Source organism: Ambystoma mexicanum, chromosome 13 (genome assembly GCF_040938575.1).
Source record: "Ambystoma mexicanum isolate Mex_15411 chromosome 13, UKY_AmexF1_1, whole genome shotgun sequence".
NCBI classification, from domain to species: domain Eukaryota; kingdom Metazoa; phylum Chordata; class Amphibia; order Caudata; family Ambystomatidae; genus Ambystoma; species Ambystoma mexicanum.
In genome coordinates this window covers 726,161,902-726,175,561 of record NC_090938.1, presented here as the reverse complement: position 1 = coordinate 726,175,561, position 13,660 = coordinate 726,161,902, and the positions used below count along the sequence as shown (strand labels likewise).

General features: G+C 45.5%; 1 protein-coding gene across 1 annotated transcript in view; it reads right to left on the bottom strand.

The window, feature by feature from the left end:
- Nucleotides 1-13,660, bottom strand: part of LOC138521816 (complement C4-B-like) — a 528,615-nt gene that overhangs the window by 326,049 nt on the left and 188,906 nt on the right. Inside the window, exons 8-10 of the mRNA XM_069634932.1 lie at nt 13,159-13,264; nt 10,143-10,266; nt 9,378-9,493 (exon numbers count right to left, since the gene is read on the bottom strand). Coding sequence (XP_069491033.1) covers nt 9,378-9,493; nt 10,143-10,266; nt 13,159-13,264 — 346 coding nt within the window. The remainder of the gene's footprint in view (nt 1-9,377; nt 9,494-10,142; nt 10,267-13,158; nt 13,265-13,660) is intronic.

Sequence of the window (13,660 nt, the reverse complement as noted above, 5' to 3'; positions counted from 1 at the left end):
GTGCCAAAGACCATGTACACTTCAAAGTGGTCTATAGAGCATGGGTTGTTGTTCCCATGTCTACCTCCAGACCCCGTGTCTCCTGCCAAGCATCCCCCCTCACGCTGGACGCCCCCCTGCAATCCGCATAATGCCACGACATATACACGTCATTCATTCACAAACACACCCCTGTTTTGAATTCTTTATAACCCACTTCATATTTCTAATGAGAACTTCTTTGCGCTTTGCTAGTCAACCCGTGAAGGTGCTGGTTATCTGCTCTTCGTCTCTGTGAACTTCCGTGACCACTTTGAGCAAACTCGTCAGTTTGCAACCTGTGAACTGCTCCCTGTTCTACGACAAGAAACTACTCTGATCCCTGCATCTAACTGTTTGTTCGTCAAGGTAAGTCCATGTACCATAATAATTTTGCGTCCAATTTTTTAATTTATATCTATTTGCTAGTAGTCATCAAATTGCATCCATGTTTTCTTTTCGTTCACGACAGTACATGCAAGGAACTAGTCACATGTTCTGAGTTTAGTCAAATTACTTTTTCTATTTTTTGAAAGTTATTGAAATACTTATCCGCATGTGAATAACGTGTATAGTTCCAAGAACCAAAACGGACCTTGCATTGAACCTTTTATGTGTCATTTAATGTTTTAACACATTGGTATTCATAGAGAATTGTTGATCTTTACTTTTCAGAACTTTCCATAATGCCTGCCTGTTCCATTGGCGGTTGCCCTTCGAAGACCCATAACAAATCTGAAGGTACTATAATGCATGTTTTCCCTAAGACAATAGATCAGATAAGAGAATGGGTCCGATATTGCGGATATCCAGCCTCTGAGCTAGAAAGTAGAGTCCTAGAAGTCTTTGCGGACAAGAGGGGTGATCGATACCGCATCTGCAGCAGGCACTTTAGCCCAGACATGTACTCCACATCATTGCTAATAAAGAAGAAAACACCGCGAGCGAGGCGAAAATTGCTCTCAACCGCTATTCCCACTCTATTCGTCCACATCCCTCCACTGGTGAGTCAAGTTTACGTATTTATCTCTCGGCCTTGCGGTAGTGTGTAGCATTAGCTAACAATAATTTCCCCATTTATGTATCCACTCAATATGAAGGCGGAAGATTCTCCATCCGTGTCGTTATTGCAGTCATCAGCCACTTCAAGCGCCTATCGGGTAATCTTACTTAGCTATTCTGACACTGACTTGTTTTAGGCATGTAAATCAATAGTTTTAATTGATCGTGTAATTATTTTACCTAATGGTACACCACAGTACTCGTCCTCTAGTCTTTGTTTTCAGTTATAATTATTGTTATCCAAAATAATGCAAGTACTGTCTTTCAGGGAGATGCTGAGGAGTCCAACGCATTGACGACAACCGTAGATGTCACTCAGATGCTCGAGGTACGTTTCCGGACAGTTCCATCGATGGAGATCATCAGATCTTGCATTCTTGTAGCGTGATTGTTACACACAATGTTTCTTTTGTTTTTAGCCATTGGTATGTCCTTCTGTCGTCGCCCTCCTATGTGTCTTCTTTTTTCAATATTGTGTTCATTACTAATGAAAGTCCTATGTTTCAGGGAGTCGATGGAGCATTAGTCCAAGAAGAAGGGGGAGCATGCAGTTACGGGTCGGCGCAACAGCTTGCAGAAGTGTGCACCGCAGTTACAGCGTCCCTTGATGTTCTTATGCATTTCGAGGTATGGATACTGACAGATCAATCATGCGAGATCAAATGACGTGATTACATCCGCTATACTTCCTTCTTTATTAACGCAAGTACTATGTTTCAGGGAGCTGACGGAGCTTCTTCAACAAGAACATCACCCCTAGTAGTTGATGCAGATCTCTGGGTGGTGACACTTCCAACGATGGAGCAAATCGAATCATATTTAGATATCCATTATTTATTTTAGACAACTGATCATTTGTGCAGGTCTATTTAGATGAGCCGTTGACGCCTGCAGAAAGTTTATGTTCTTTTAAACAAAATAGAAAACCATACTAATGCAATTACTGTGTTTCAGGGAGTTGCTGAAGCGTCATCTTCAATAATATCATCAATGGAAGTCTATGCGGAGCCCGAGGTATGGATCTTGACAGTTCAATCTAACTAGATCAACAATGCATGAACTATTGTCGTTTGAATGTTCTACACAATGCGTTCATTCGTGTTTTGCTATTGAGATGTACGTATGGGTATTGGTCCCCAAGTACATTTTGTGTTTTCAATATTATTATACATACTAATGAAAGTTCTATGTTTCAGGGAGTCGATGGAGCCTCAGTGAGTGATGGATGTGCTTATCATGAAAATATAGTCGTTGCAGCGCGAGAGGAAGTGGAGAAATGCACACACGAGTCGGAGCAACAGCGTCCAGATGTTGAAGTTCGAGGCAAGAAAGTTTCAAAGAAAAGAAAGCAAAAGAAGGTTAGTGTCCTGTTCACTATATTATGTTGTTTTTCACTGTCAATAGTTCAATACTGTAAGTTGTGTTTAAACTGAACATCCCTTTTCCAATCTGTCCTCTAGTTGCGAGTGGGTGTACGAACTAGATCTACACAGACAGTGAAGCGAACGAGAGATGTTGCTTGTCAAACCTTTTGGCAGGGACTTGAGACTGGAGATGCATCGTGCCAATGGGAAGAATATGAAGTGATTGACAACGGAGCTATACCACCACCAGCCATTGATAGTGAATGTCCTCCTGGTAGTTCGGATGCAGTCGGAGATCAATTCACAGAATCCACACCCGCGAAAACTAAGACCGCGAGAAAGTTGAAGACATTGTATTTTTCTCCCATCTCCGGACAAGGAACAGTTGTTGCAATGGAAGAGAATGAAGTGGACGACAATGAAACACCATCAATATCACTCAGCATAGCGGAAGACGATATCAGAGATTGTACCTTTCATGCGAGTGACATGTCCTCAACGTTACAGGCCGAACCAGCTGGGATGCAGAGTGACAGTATAAGGAAAGAGGCCAAATTCATTGTATTCGATAGCTGTTTGATGGATATTATTATGATGATGAAATGTGGGCATTGGGTTGGTGGGGAAGTATGTGGGGAGCCATTGATTAATGTGACTCGTGCAATTCGAGGCACTAACCTTAAAATACATGCCACCTGTACACAATATCATCCGTTCGCATGGTCTGCACAACCCATGCTGGGGCAACTGCCAGCAGGCAATCTACTTTGTGCAGCGGCCGCACTTTTTAGTGGTTCAAGTTTTAAAAAGTTACAGTATTTCTTTCAGTTTGTGGGAATCCATTTCATTGCGAAAACTCAGTTCTACAAATACCAAACCGATTATCTATTTCCAGCCATCAGCGAAGCTTGGAGAATGGAAAAAATGTCAATGGAAAGTACATTCGCGGGCAAACGCTTCGGGCTAGCCGGTGATGGACAGTGCGACAGCCCAGGATTTTCAGCCAAGTACTGCACCTACCACTTTCAGGACATGGAAAGTAAGAAAATTGTGAGTTCGGTGGTCGTGCATGTGTCACAAAGTACATCCTCAGTGGCCATGGAGAAAGTTGGCTTTGTAGCATCATTGCAAGAACTACAATCGCGGGGAATGGTGATCGACCTGATAGCCACGGACAGACACGTTTCAATTGCCAAGACAATGAGAGAAGAGTACAAAAATATAAATCACCAATTTGACGTATGGCATCTTGCAAAAACAATCAATAAAAAATTGTCGGCTGCAGGAAAAAAAAAAGATATGCAAGGTATTTCACAGTGGTCCAAGTCAATCAGCAACCATCTTTGGTGGAGCTCAAAAACATGTGAAGGGTCGTTGGAAATTCTACTGGAAAAATGGCGGTCAGTAATGTTGCACTGTAGCAACGTACATCGATGGTCGACAAATGAACATTTCCACAAATGTGAACATGGCCATTTGTCCACAGAGGAGGCACGGAAGAAGAAGTGGTTGATTCCTTCATCACCCACTCACAAGGCCATTGAAAAGATTGTATTTGATAAAACTATAACAAGAGATTTGAGGGGACTCACGGAATTCTGCCACACAGGAGATTTGGAGGTGTTCCACAATATGTGCCTAAAGTACAGGCCCAAAAGATTGCATTTTGGCATGGAAGGCATGATAAATCGGACTCTTCTAGCGGTCTTGGCACATAACCATAATGTTGGCTGTCAACAAAGTAGGACGACCGGAACTTTAGGGACGCTTCGCTACAATAAGGCCTTCACTAAAAGAAGTAAACAATGGGTGATCAAACCAGTGTTTGAGGATATGCAATATGAGTTTATTGAGAGACTTATCGTAGATGTCCTCGATAGGCACATACATGGAGTGGTGAACGAACCTATGCAGGGGACAACTGCATTGCCACCCAACATTGCCTCTGTTCCATGTCCACCTAAAGCAGAGCTCATTGAGAAATACACATCACGGTTTAAATGATTGTAATTTGATTGTCTGTTCTCTCGAGTCTCCTCATGTTGCAGGCCCATTGCATATGTGTAGCTATGTATTGTGTAAATAAAAGTGATTGCTCAGTGTAAATGCAATGTGTCTCTCGAACCTTGTTCATTTGCGCATTAAATTAAACCAAACAGTAATATAAATCATTTTTACAAAAATTATAGAATGTTTCCGTATTACAAACACATGGCCGACCCATAGGGACAATAAAAAAAAAGGCACGCAGACAAGATGCCCTTACACTAACTGCAGCTAACTAGAAATGTGTGCTCGCTCAAAGTGAAGGTCAGCTGCTTTGATGTTTTGCTCGGGTGGCGGAACGGCCCACGACCCAGTATAAGGTTCTATTGTGATTTGACCTTGACAGGCCGGGACCATCCCGAAAGACTAAGAAAAGATAATGAATAAAATTTCAGAAACGAAACGATGAGCCACGTTCATTAGAAGAAGTAACGTCGGCAAAGAAGGAGTGGTGTTTCGGGTCTGCCCTACACAGAGACACAATGGAAAATGCAAATATAATGTAAGTAACTTTTGATGAGTTTATACCGCAATTTCATTACTATACAGTGGCTTTAAAGACGGGTTCAGTTGTACTTGTTCGTTCTATGTGGCATATTGTTTTCTACCGCGCACTATCTTGAGGAGAAACATCTGCTTTTACTGAAGCACCTCAAAACCTTCCTCTTTGCTTCTGCTTTCTCTCTCCCTCTCCCCTGCTACAACTGGTCCACTGTCTGCGACCTCGGTCCTGGGCCCTTCCACTCTCCACCTGCACTGCCTCCCTGTCAACCCCTGCACTGGGGGACTGTCTCAGTATCCTACAGCCCCCCCTTCCCAGCACTTGTTCTGCACTTACCTTGCACTTGCCACCAGCTGGCCCTATTTATTTATTATTTTATGCTACTTACCTTGTACTCCACTCCCCCCCTCCCTGCCTCGCCACGCCTTTAAACACTTGTGTACACCCAGTAGCGCTGTCCTCGCTATGATTTTAATAAGGATCTGATGGTGAGACTAATTTCATTTTTTATGTTTTTAGGTACATCATTCACTACTGTCTGTGTCACGAGTACCAGACACCGGCGGACGGCTTCTACAGCCGCCAGTTGCTTCTCCGCGTGAACAACGTTACCACCCTGACCATTTTATGGGACGATCGCCAAGTACAAGTATGCCCTTACGCGGTACTAACGGTTAGATGCAACATACCTACCGTTGTGGTGGCCTAGTGCCTCGTTGTTGGAACAGCCATGCGATTATCAGTGCGACCGAAGAGCTTATTTTTATCGTAAACCAACACCCTGTGTACTACACACGAACATCGCTTCCCTCAAGACGAACTAATTTGGATTGAGAGCAAAGAAAAATGCAAATCGCTGAATATTCTCTAAACATTTGATGTCCAATAAATGTACTTTGCCAAATGTACAATCTTGCCGTTTGCTTTTAAACCACGGTTTCACATTCCGAATTGTGGCGCTGTATTGTGAGATGCTCTAAGACCCTGTGTACAGCAAAGGACCATCGCGTTCCTCAATACGAACTTTTTGGAACATGAGCAAATAAAAATGCAAATCGCTGAATATTCTCTAAACATTTGATGTCAAATAAATGTACTTTACCACATTTACAATCTTGCGGTTTGATTTCAAAGTACAGTTTCATATTCCGAATTGTGGTGCGTTGTATTGTGAGCTGATCTGTGTTGATTTCCGGGGTCTGTGTGGAGTCGCGTAGAAGACGCCTGGGCGCGTTTGCCTACGCAGCACAGTCACGTCACGGATAGAGGCGGGGAATATGAATGTTTTGATAAAGTCTGTTTCAGGGGCGGGGGATTTGATTTAGTGCCGCAAAGGCAGGTGAGCCAGGTCGATGGGGCGAAATGATAGGATTATCACAAAATGGAGGCTGATTTCGAGTGCGATAATGGGCGAAAAGTCGGGTAAGGTCCATAGGAAAGTTTCCTACGATCTACCGATTTATGCTTACAAACACATGGCCGACCCGTAGGGACAATAAAAAAAAAGTCCCGGAACTATCCTTTAATGGGAAGGGCTGCCTGGCTATCCAGGATAAATTACAGTCCTACTGTCCGGGGCGTTCGCTTAGATCTTCGGACGAAGCTTTATTGAAGATACCTAGGTATCGTAATGAACGAGTAGGAGGCAGAGCTTTCTCCACTGCAGGCCCAAAACTTTGGAACACTCTTCCGGTGGCCATATGGCGCACTGAAGAGTTTGAGCTGTTTAAATGCAGACTAGAAACCCAGCTGTTTGCTTAACTGATGTATCGCTCCTAGTATCTGTTCTGCGCCATGATGCCTTTGGCGAAAGTGCGCACTATAAATACCTGATTGATTGATTCGTTTGAGAAGTATTCTGGCTGCTCCGTTCTGTACTCTTTAAAGACGGTACCAAAAAGAGTCTGTCGGCATGGCACAATCTTGAAAGTACCAGTGTGATGACTGCAAGGGTTGTGTACAGGCATGACAACTATAGCAGGCAAAGGAAGCAGCGGCGGATCCATGGTTTGACTTGCGTTTCCCAGGTGAGGGCGGTGTCCATAAAACTCCAAAAATCTTTACTAGTCTGGTGGGCTGGCAAAATCTTCTGCCTTCTAGTCAAGAAATTGGCATGGAGTATGTTGTCTTAGGTAGATTTCATTTTTTTAGGGGTTGTGTTTTAATTGGATCTGTGTCATCCAGTTGTCTACTAGTGATCAAATTCTGGCGCACTCCGGTTGGTGTTCTGCTGCGTGTGCGATTGTTGGGTGTTGTCCACATAGTTCTTTGGGGACGTCCTTGTTTGCTAATTGGTTCCATGAGCGGGTCCAGGTGCATTTTCAAGAGGGGAGGGTGCTATATTCCTGCAGAACTCTGCACCTGATGTTGTGCGCTGTTGAGTTCGATGGTGGCTTGAGGGCAACCTCTGAACGGTTGGGCAGAAACAAAGTAATCCAGCGTAATCCTGTGTGCTGGAGCTTTGCTCCACTCAGTCCTTTTAGAGGGATGTTGTGGCTGATTGTATCAGTCGCTGCGGAAGTCTCTATGTGGGAGGCTGGTAATTCAGCACCTGCTTTGCTCTTTGAGGTGTCTCCGATGGACCACAGCGCTGATTCAGTTCCTGTCATTGGTCTGAATCCTAACTGGGTCTGGACAAGAATGTGATTTGACTCCATGTGCTGCAGTTGGTGCTGCTACATGACACTCTGGTGATTGGGTGGTGCCTAGCCGGGTCTGCAGGTTTTGCTTACGCCTTTGTTAGGAGAGTTTATGTATGCACACTTGTTGGATGTGTTCTGGTTCTAAAGAACAGTTAGGTAGGGCCTGGAAGAGGTGGGAGTGTTCTTGCTGTTGTGTGATAGCTTAAGGCAAGGGTTTGCCAGTGCTCCTGCTTGTCTTTTGGAGCTGCCCAAAAGACAAACAGTTCGGAATCCCAGTTCTGTGGTGGGACACAAAGCTCTCAGTGCGCAGGGGCGTAACGGCCTTGGACTGAGGTCAGGTTCCTCTTGGTAGTAAGAATTTGTGTGCTTATTGTCTTGGTGATTGTGGATCGGTCCCGCTTTTTTAGGAAAGTGGGCTCTTATGCCATCGCAGTGCTGTTGCGATGGCGTTGGTGCATTGCGGCAGGCCCTCAGGCTCCGATTCTGCGTTTTGGGTTCTATGTATTCCATATAGTGGGATTTCTTACCTTTCAGAGTTTCCTCCCAGTAGCTACAGACGTGAAGGTTGAAAGCGTGGTGTTCCCTGTTGGAATCATTCCTCCTCCACAGTAGTTCCATCTTTCTGTTCTTTTGTTCCGGTTGTTGGGTTTACTAGTGCACCACCTGGTTCATTCTTTTCACTCCTTCGAGGCCAGCAGAGTGAGTTCTAGCGGTCCACGGAGTCCCTCTCTAGACTCATGTCGCACCCATTCTCTTTTGATTTGTGGTTAGTGGCTAGTGTGGGATCTGGTGGCTACCTTGAGATGAGTTATAATGGATGCATTGATACCACGGAGCAGTGGTTGCCTTCCGATCTGGCCTAATGAATATGTTGACATATGGTCCCGTTGGTAAGTTGACCGGTTGTCTTGTGGTTGCATTGAGATGTCGCCCAGTGGCCTAAATTAAAAAGTGATCTCTTGATGAAGTTGGCATGTGGTGTAGTTGTCATGTTCCGATACAGTGTAAGGGATAGCGCCAGATGTGCTCTAGTGGTTAACAGGGGATCGAGAGCTTTGTTTAAGATGTAGTGTAGTGGTTAAAAGGAGACAATCCAGGGACTGGGTTGAGATGTGTTCTGTTGGTTAAGTTGAGATGTGGTAAGTAAATTGATCCGGCGCAGTGTGCTCTCGTGGTTACTTTAGCTTGTGGTCTAGTGCTTACGTTAACATGTGGTCCAGTGGTTGGAATTATTTAGCGGCTAGTGTCAATGGTGAGTACAGTAGTTGACATGGTGATGATGGCGAAAAACTAGGCGCTGAATTTTAATGCCATCTTCCCCACTTGAATGGTGTGATCCTGGGAAAATCTTTTGATCTCCCTTTGCCAGAGTACCCTTGTCCATGAGAAGGTCAATCAAACTGAGCTTTGCATTGAACCATGCAATGGATTCATAAATAATGTAAAGATTTGAAACCCTGGGAACAGGAAATGCCTCTTCTTGGTGTCATGCTGTTGGGCAACACTCAGGTGCATTGTGGGAAACGATACTGCTAATATGGCTAAACATCTGGACCGGCCATGGAGTAGGCTCTTCAGCGTCTTCGTTAGAATTATACGTTTCCAACTAGAAGAACAAAAGTGCACATCCCACAATGCACTCATACAACAGATGCGTTCAGACAAAAGTGCTGTCCTCCCCCCTTAAGCCTCTAACCCCCACCTCTCTGCAGGAAGTGAGCGTTGTCCTCTCTCTATACTCACCACCACCTTGTGTGATGTCCCAGGCACAAAGTAACGCTCTGTCTTTGAAAGGTCCACTGCGTAGGGGGAAATGACGAATTTCACTGTGCTCAGTTCCTGCTCCTCCAGGGCTCCAGCTGTAGATTGAAACAGGTGGCTCAACATTAGACTTCAAGCATGAGAAGTGGATCTGGGTGTATTGGCTGTCAATGTGAAGTTTCTGGTTTTGGGCACAGGGTGTGTTTTGTGTCATGCTGAGGGTAGTGTTTGTATGGGCCACAGGACTGAAATACCAGAGGGGGATGTAGGTCAGGATTGAGGTACCTTAGTGGAGCTGTGCACTGGTCCTATTGCTTGAACAGCAGAGGGTGCTGTGCGTTAGGACTGTGGTGCATTGCCAGGTCATGTGTGAACCCTAGTCCCGGAGGAACATGGAATGCTGCAAGTCAGGGTTTAGGTGTAATGACAAATCTGTTCATTGATCAATACAATACAAAACAATACAATCCCGGTGCTGGAATAGCAGTAGGAGATGTTTGGGGAGGGGCAGAGTGGTGCATTTAAAGGTACAGGTGCACTGGCAGAATTGTGCATTGATCACAAGAGAGGATTTCTAAGGGGTGCCGCTGAATAGTGAGACACACCGCTAGATTGGCACAAATTACCACTCATACATAAATAATCCAGCCATGGGGCATTATGGTACTGGTAGCTCTTTGACAGTACCAGAGTGCAGTCTCACTTACATACCAAAACTTCCTCTCACAGCCTGGGACAACTACTCACTGGCAGTCTCCAGCACCATCACAGCTATGTACAGACGTGTCCCCTTCAACTCAAGCAACGGTTGCAGCAGGACGTCAGAAATGCTTTTTTTTGTCAACTTGACATTAGCTTTGCCTTCAACTAGCTGCAGATGGAGGAAGATGGAGAAACAGAGGGAGAAATACATAAGAAAAGGCTTTTGTGACTTACTGATCTTACCACTGGAGTAATACTCGCATCTGAAGCTGTGTGCATACTCTCAGCCCTCAAGGGCTAAATGTCGATGAAGAACTGCGTGTTCCACTGTTGGGCCATTCCCTGGGGTTAATTCACACTAACAGAAGCTCGCGCTCTTTCTAGTACTACAGCCTGATGGGCTTCACAGGCGCATATGGCAGCTGCGGGATTTCCGGCCCTGCACTTACTGACACCAGGCAGAGGACTACCGACTAATACACCCTCATGCGCCCTGAAAATCACTAACAACAACCTGAGCTCTGCCAGTTCTGTAGCTTCCCGACTCCCACAGTCACTGACATCAAGCTGAGCACACCGAGCCTCACAGGCCCCCTACTCAGGGAGACCAAGCTCAGATCACCATGTTTGCAGAATGTTGGGCCCACACTCAGTTATGAGATTTCTGGATCCCCAGTGCTACACTCTCATGGCTTCAAGCTCACTGACACCATGCAGCTCTTCCCACTAACATGCCCTTTCTGGGCCCCACACTCCATGTCACCAAGCGGCAGCGCTCTCTCCGGCGCTGAATCCCTGATATACACCTCTGCTTTTACAGAGAGAGTCTGAGACCTGGGAGATGAGGGCACTGCACTACTGTCAGAAGATGCCAGCCCAAACAATGGCTACCCACACCCATTACAGCACTCCACTGCTCTCAAACTAGGTGAAATTAAAAAAGGACTTATTCAGTCAGAGCAATGGGATTTTGAGACAGCATAGGGCTTGTAGAGCACGCAGGAAGGTGCTTGTTTTGGCCAGGTATATTGGCTTCTGTTTTCAGCAACTATGTTAGAAAGGGTATCCCTACATATTATCCCCACCAAAAGCATCACCGTACATTTGGGGGGCTGATTCATGGAATTATTTGCACTGAAAAACTGGATTGTTGTGCCATTCTGCCCGCAAATCCCCATTTGTTAAACAGGGATTTGCCGGCAGAATGGCGCACAAATCCCTGTTTTTCGGTGCAAATAATTCCATGAATCAGCCCCATGGTTATTTGTCTCGCCATAGGTGATATTTTGGGGGGGGGGTAATTTGTGGGAGCGGGGGTTGAGGGCGTGTCCCCTGCACATTTAAAAATAATGCAGGGGTTGCGGGGCTGTCCCCCGCAGGGACCATGGATCAATATCGCCGCAAAAATATGCCGATATTTTTGTATTGCGATATTATTGCGGGGATATTAACAAATGGAACCGTTAGAAAGTGCCCTAGACATTGACTGTTCCTTTTCTGGGGTATTTGCTGGCATGAGTTGCTGTGCAGTTCAGAAGAATCCAGAATAGGGCCATTGTGACCAGCTGGCTGAGCTGGCTGCATCCTGTGTCAGAACATTCGGTCCCCGGAATCCATGCCCTTGCCAGATCTGGGGCCAAGCGTTCAAGCAATCACTGGTGAAAGGTTTGAGGTGAGCAATAAAGGGTGCACCGTTAGAAGAAATCCAACCAATGCACGGAAGAGTGTTGATAGGTGCCAAGAGTGGTTACCAGACATTTGGTCGAAAAAAAAGGTTGACAGGACAATTGGTTGACACCATTTGGTCGAAAACCAAATGGTCGAATTTTTTTTTCTTTTTTTTTCACTTTTTTTTTTTGGGGTGGAGGGGCTCCCAACCCCCTTTTTTTCTAAAAAACCATTTTTTCCCCTAAACGAAAACCTAAAAAATATATATATAAATAAAAACAAAATTGACCATTTGGTTTTCGACCAAATGGTGTCGACCATTTGGCCTGTCAACCTTTTTTTTCTACCAAATGTCCGGACACCGCCAAGAGTGACAGATGCGTGGGATGCTCTGATGCATGGGTCTGCATCCGTTGGTACCCCCAGATGCGTTGGACTACAACTCCCACAAGCTGTAGCGAATATAGTCAGTTGTGAGGGATCATGGGAGTTGTAGTCCAAAACAATCTGTAGCATAGCAGGTAAGGCACCGAGGGAGGCTCCATTGCTAGGTCACTAGACGCGAGTTGGGGCTTTTGGATACTAACCCAATCAGTGATATGCAACTCAGCACAGGTGAGCCATGGCCACAGCCAGGCTGGAGAGCCATGCAAGGCCGAGGAACAAGTGCTTAGGATGTGAGTCACTCAAGAGGACGATCAGAGACCAGGATTAAATCAGTGGAGTACACCTGTACGTCACCCTGTTGGGGTCAAGAGGGTTTTTTTTATAGGGACTTGGACGAAATGCCAAACCTTATAAGAATGAGTCGTAAATGCCCAATATACTTCTGCTTAAATCCCAGTGTGTTTAATGCAGCTGTGCCTGTTCGGGTATTTGCAAAGAGCAACAATAAATTTGGTATTAACAACATTCAACATTAAGGGGCTATTCACCTTAAATGCTCTCCATAAAAGTAATGTACAATGTCCCTGACTCCTCCGTCCTACACTTCAGGGGGACCCCTAAAGGACTCCTCTTCAAATACTATCTCACCAACCGCTGATCGCTCCCCCCAACCCTACATCTCCTCCACTACAGCCTCACCTCTTCCCAGATCCTCTGCTAGCCCGCACCTCAGCTCCCTACATGCCGCACTCTCTTGCTTTCCAGCTATGGTGGTGCTTTGTAAATCCCCTACATAGACAGATGTGCACAGTGTGGTTTTTGGTGCACACATATGGCCTCTCTGTTAATGCACACTTTTTGTGTTCTTGAAGTAAAGACAGTAATACTATGTGTAGTTGCTCCAATCTCCAGCCATAGCCCCCCCCCCTGCCGCCATCTTGTAGCAGTCTGGCTGGGCTGGTCTCCACACTGGCTTCAGACCGGATGCCCAGCATGCAGCGCTCACCGTTATCTGCTGCTCGGTCTTTCTCAGGAACTTCTTTTCACCAGCTTCATCCAAGATGGCGAACCTCACGTAGGCGACTCCCATCACGCTTTCCCCGTACACGTAACTGAAAAAGAAATCAGAGCCATTGCTCTATGCTGATAGGCAAAGCGCTTCGACACCATAAACTATGTCAGAAGGCGCTATACAAATGCAAGATGACATAACATCAGCCTTGTTTTTAGTGGAGGCTTAACAAAGGCTGTTTATCAAGCCTTGTTAAACAGATGAGTTCAGGTGGGATTGACATATAGGGGCGAGTTTGGGTTGCTGGATTATCTGTGGAGATGTTGGGGGTGGTGGCCTACATCTTGGGGAGATCCTGCTAGGTCGCTGTCATTGACAGTGGTTATGAATTCTTGTATTGACAAGGGGCAGAAGGCTCCTAGTGCCAGTGTTTGGTGCGACTCATAATGAGTGGTTGTTGGGACTTTCTTGTCTAGGTGGTCTTGGAAGTTGCGGT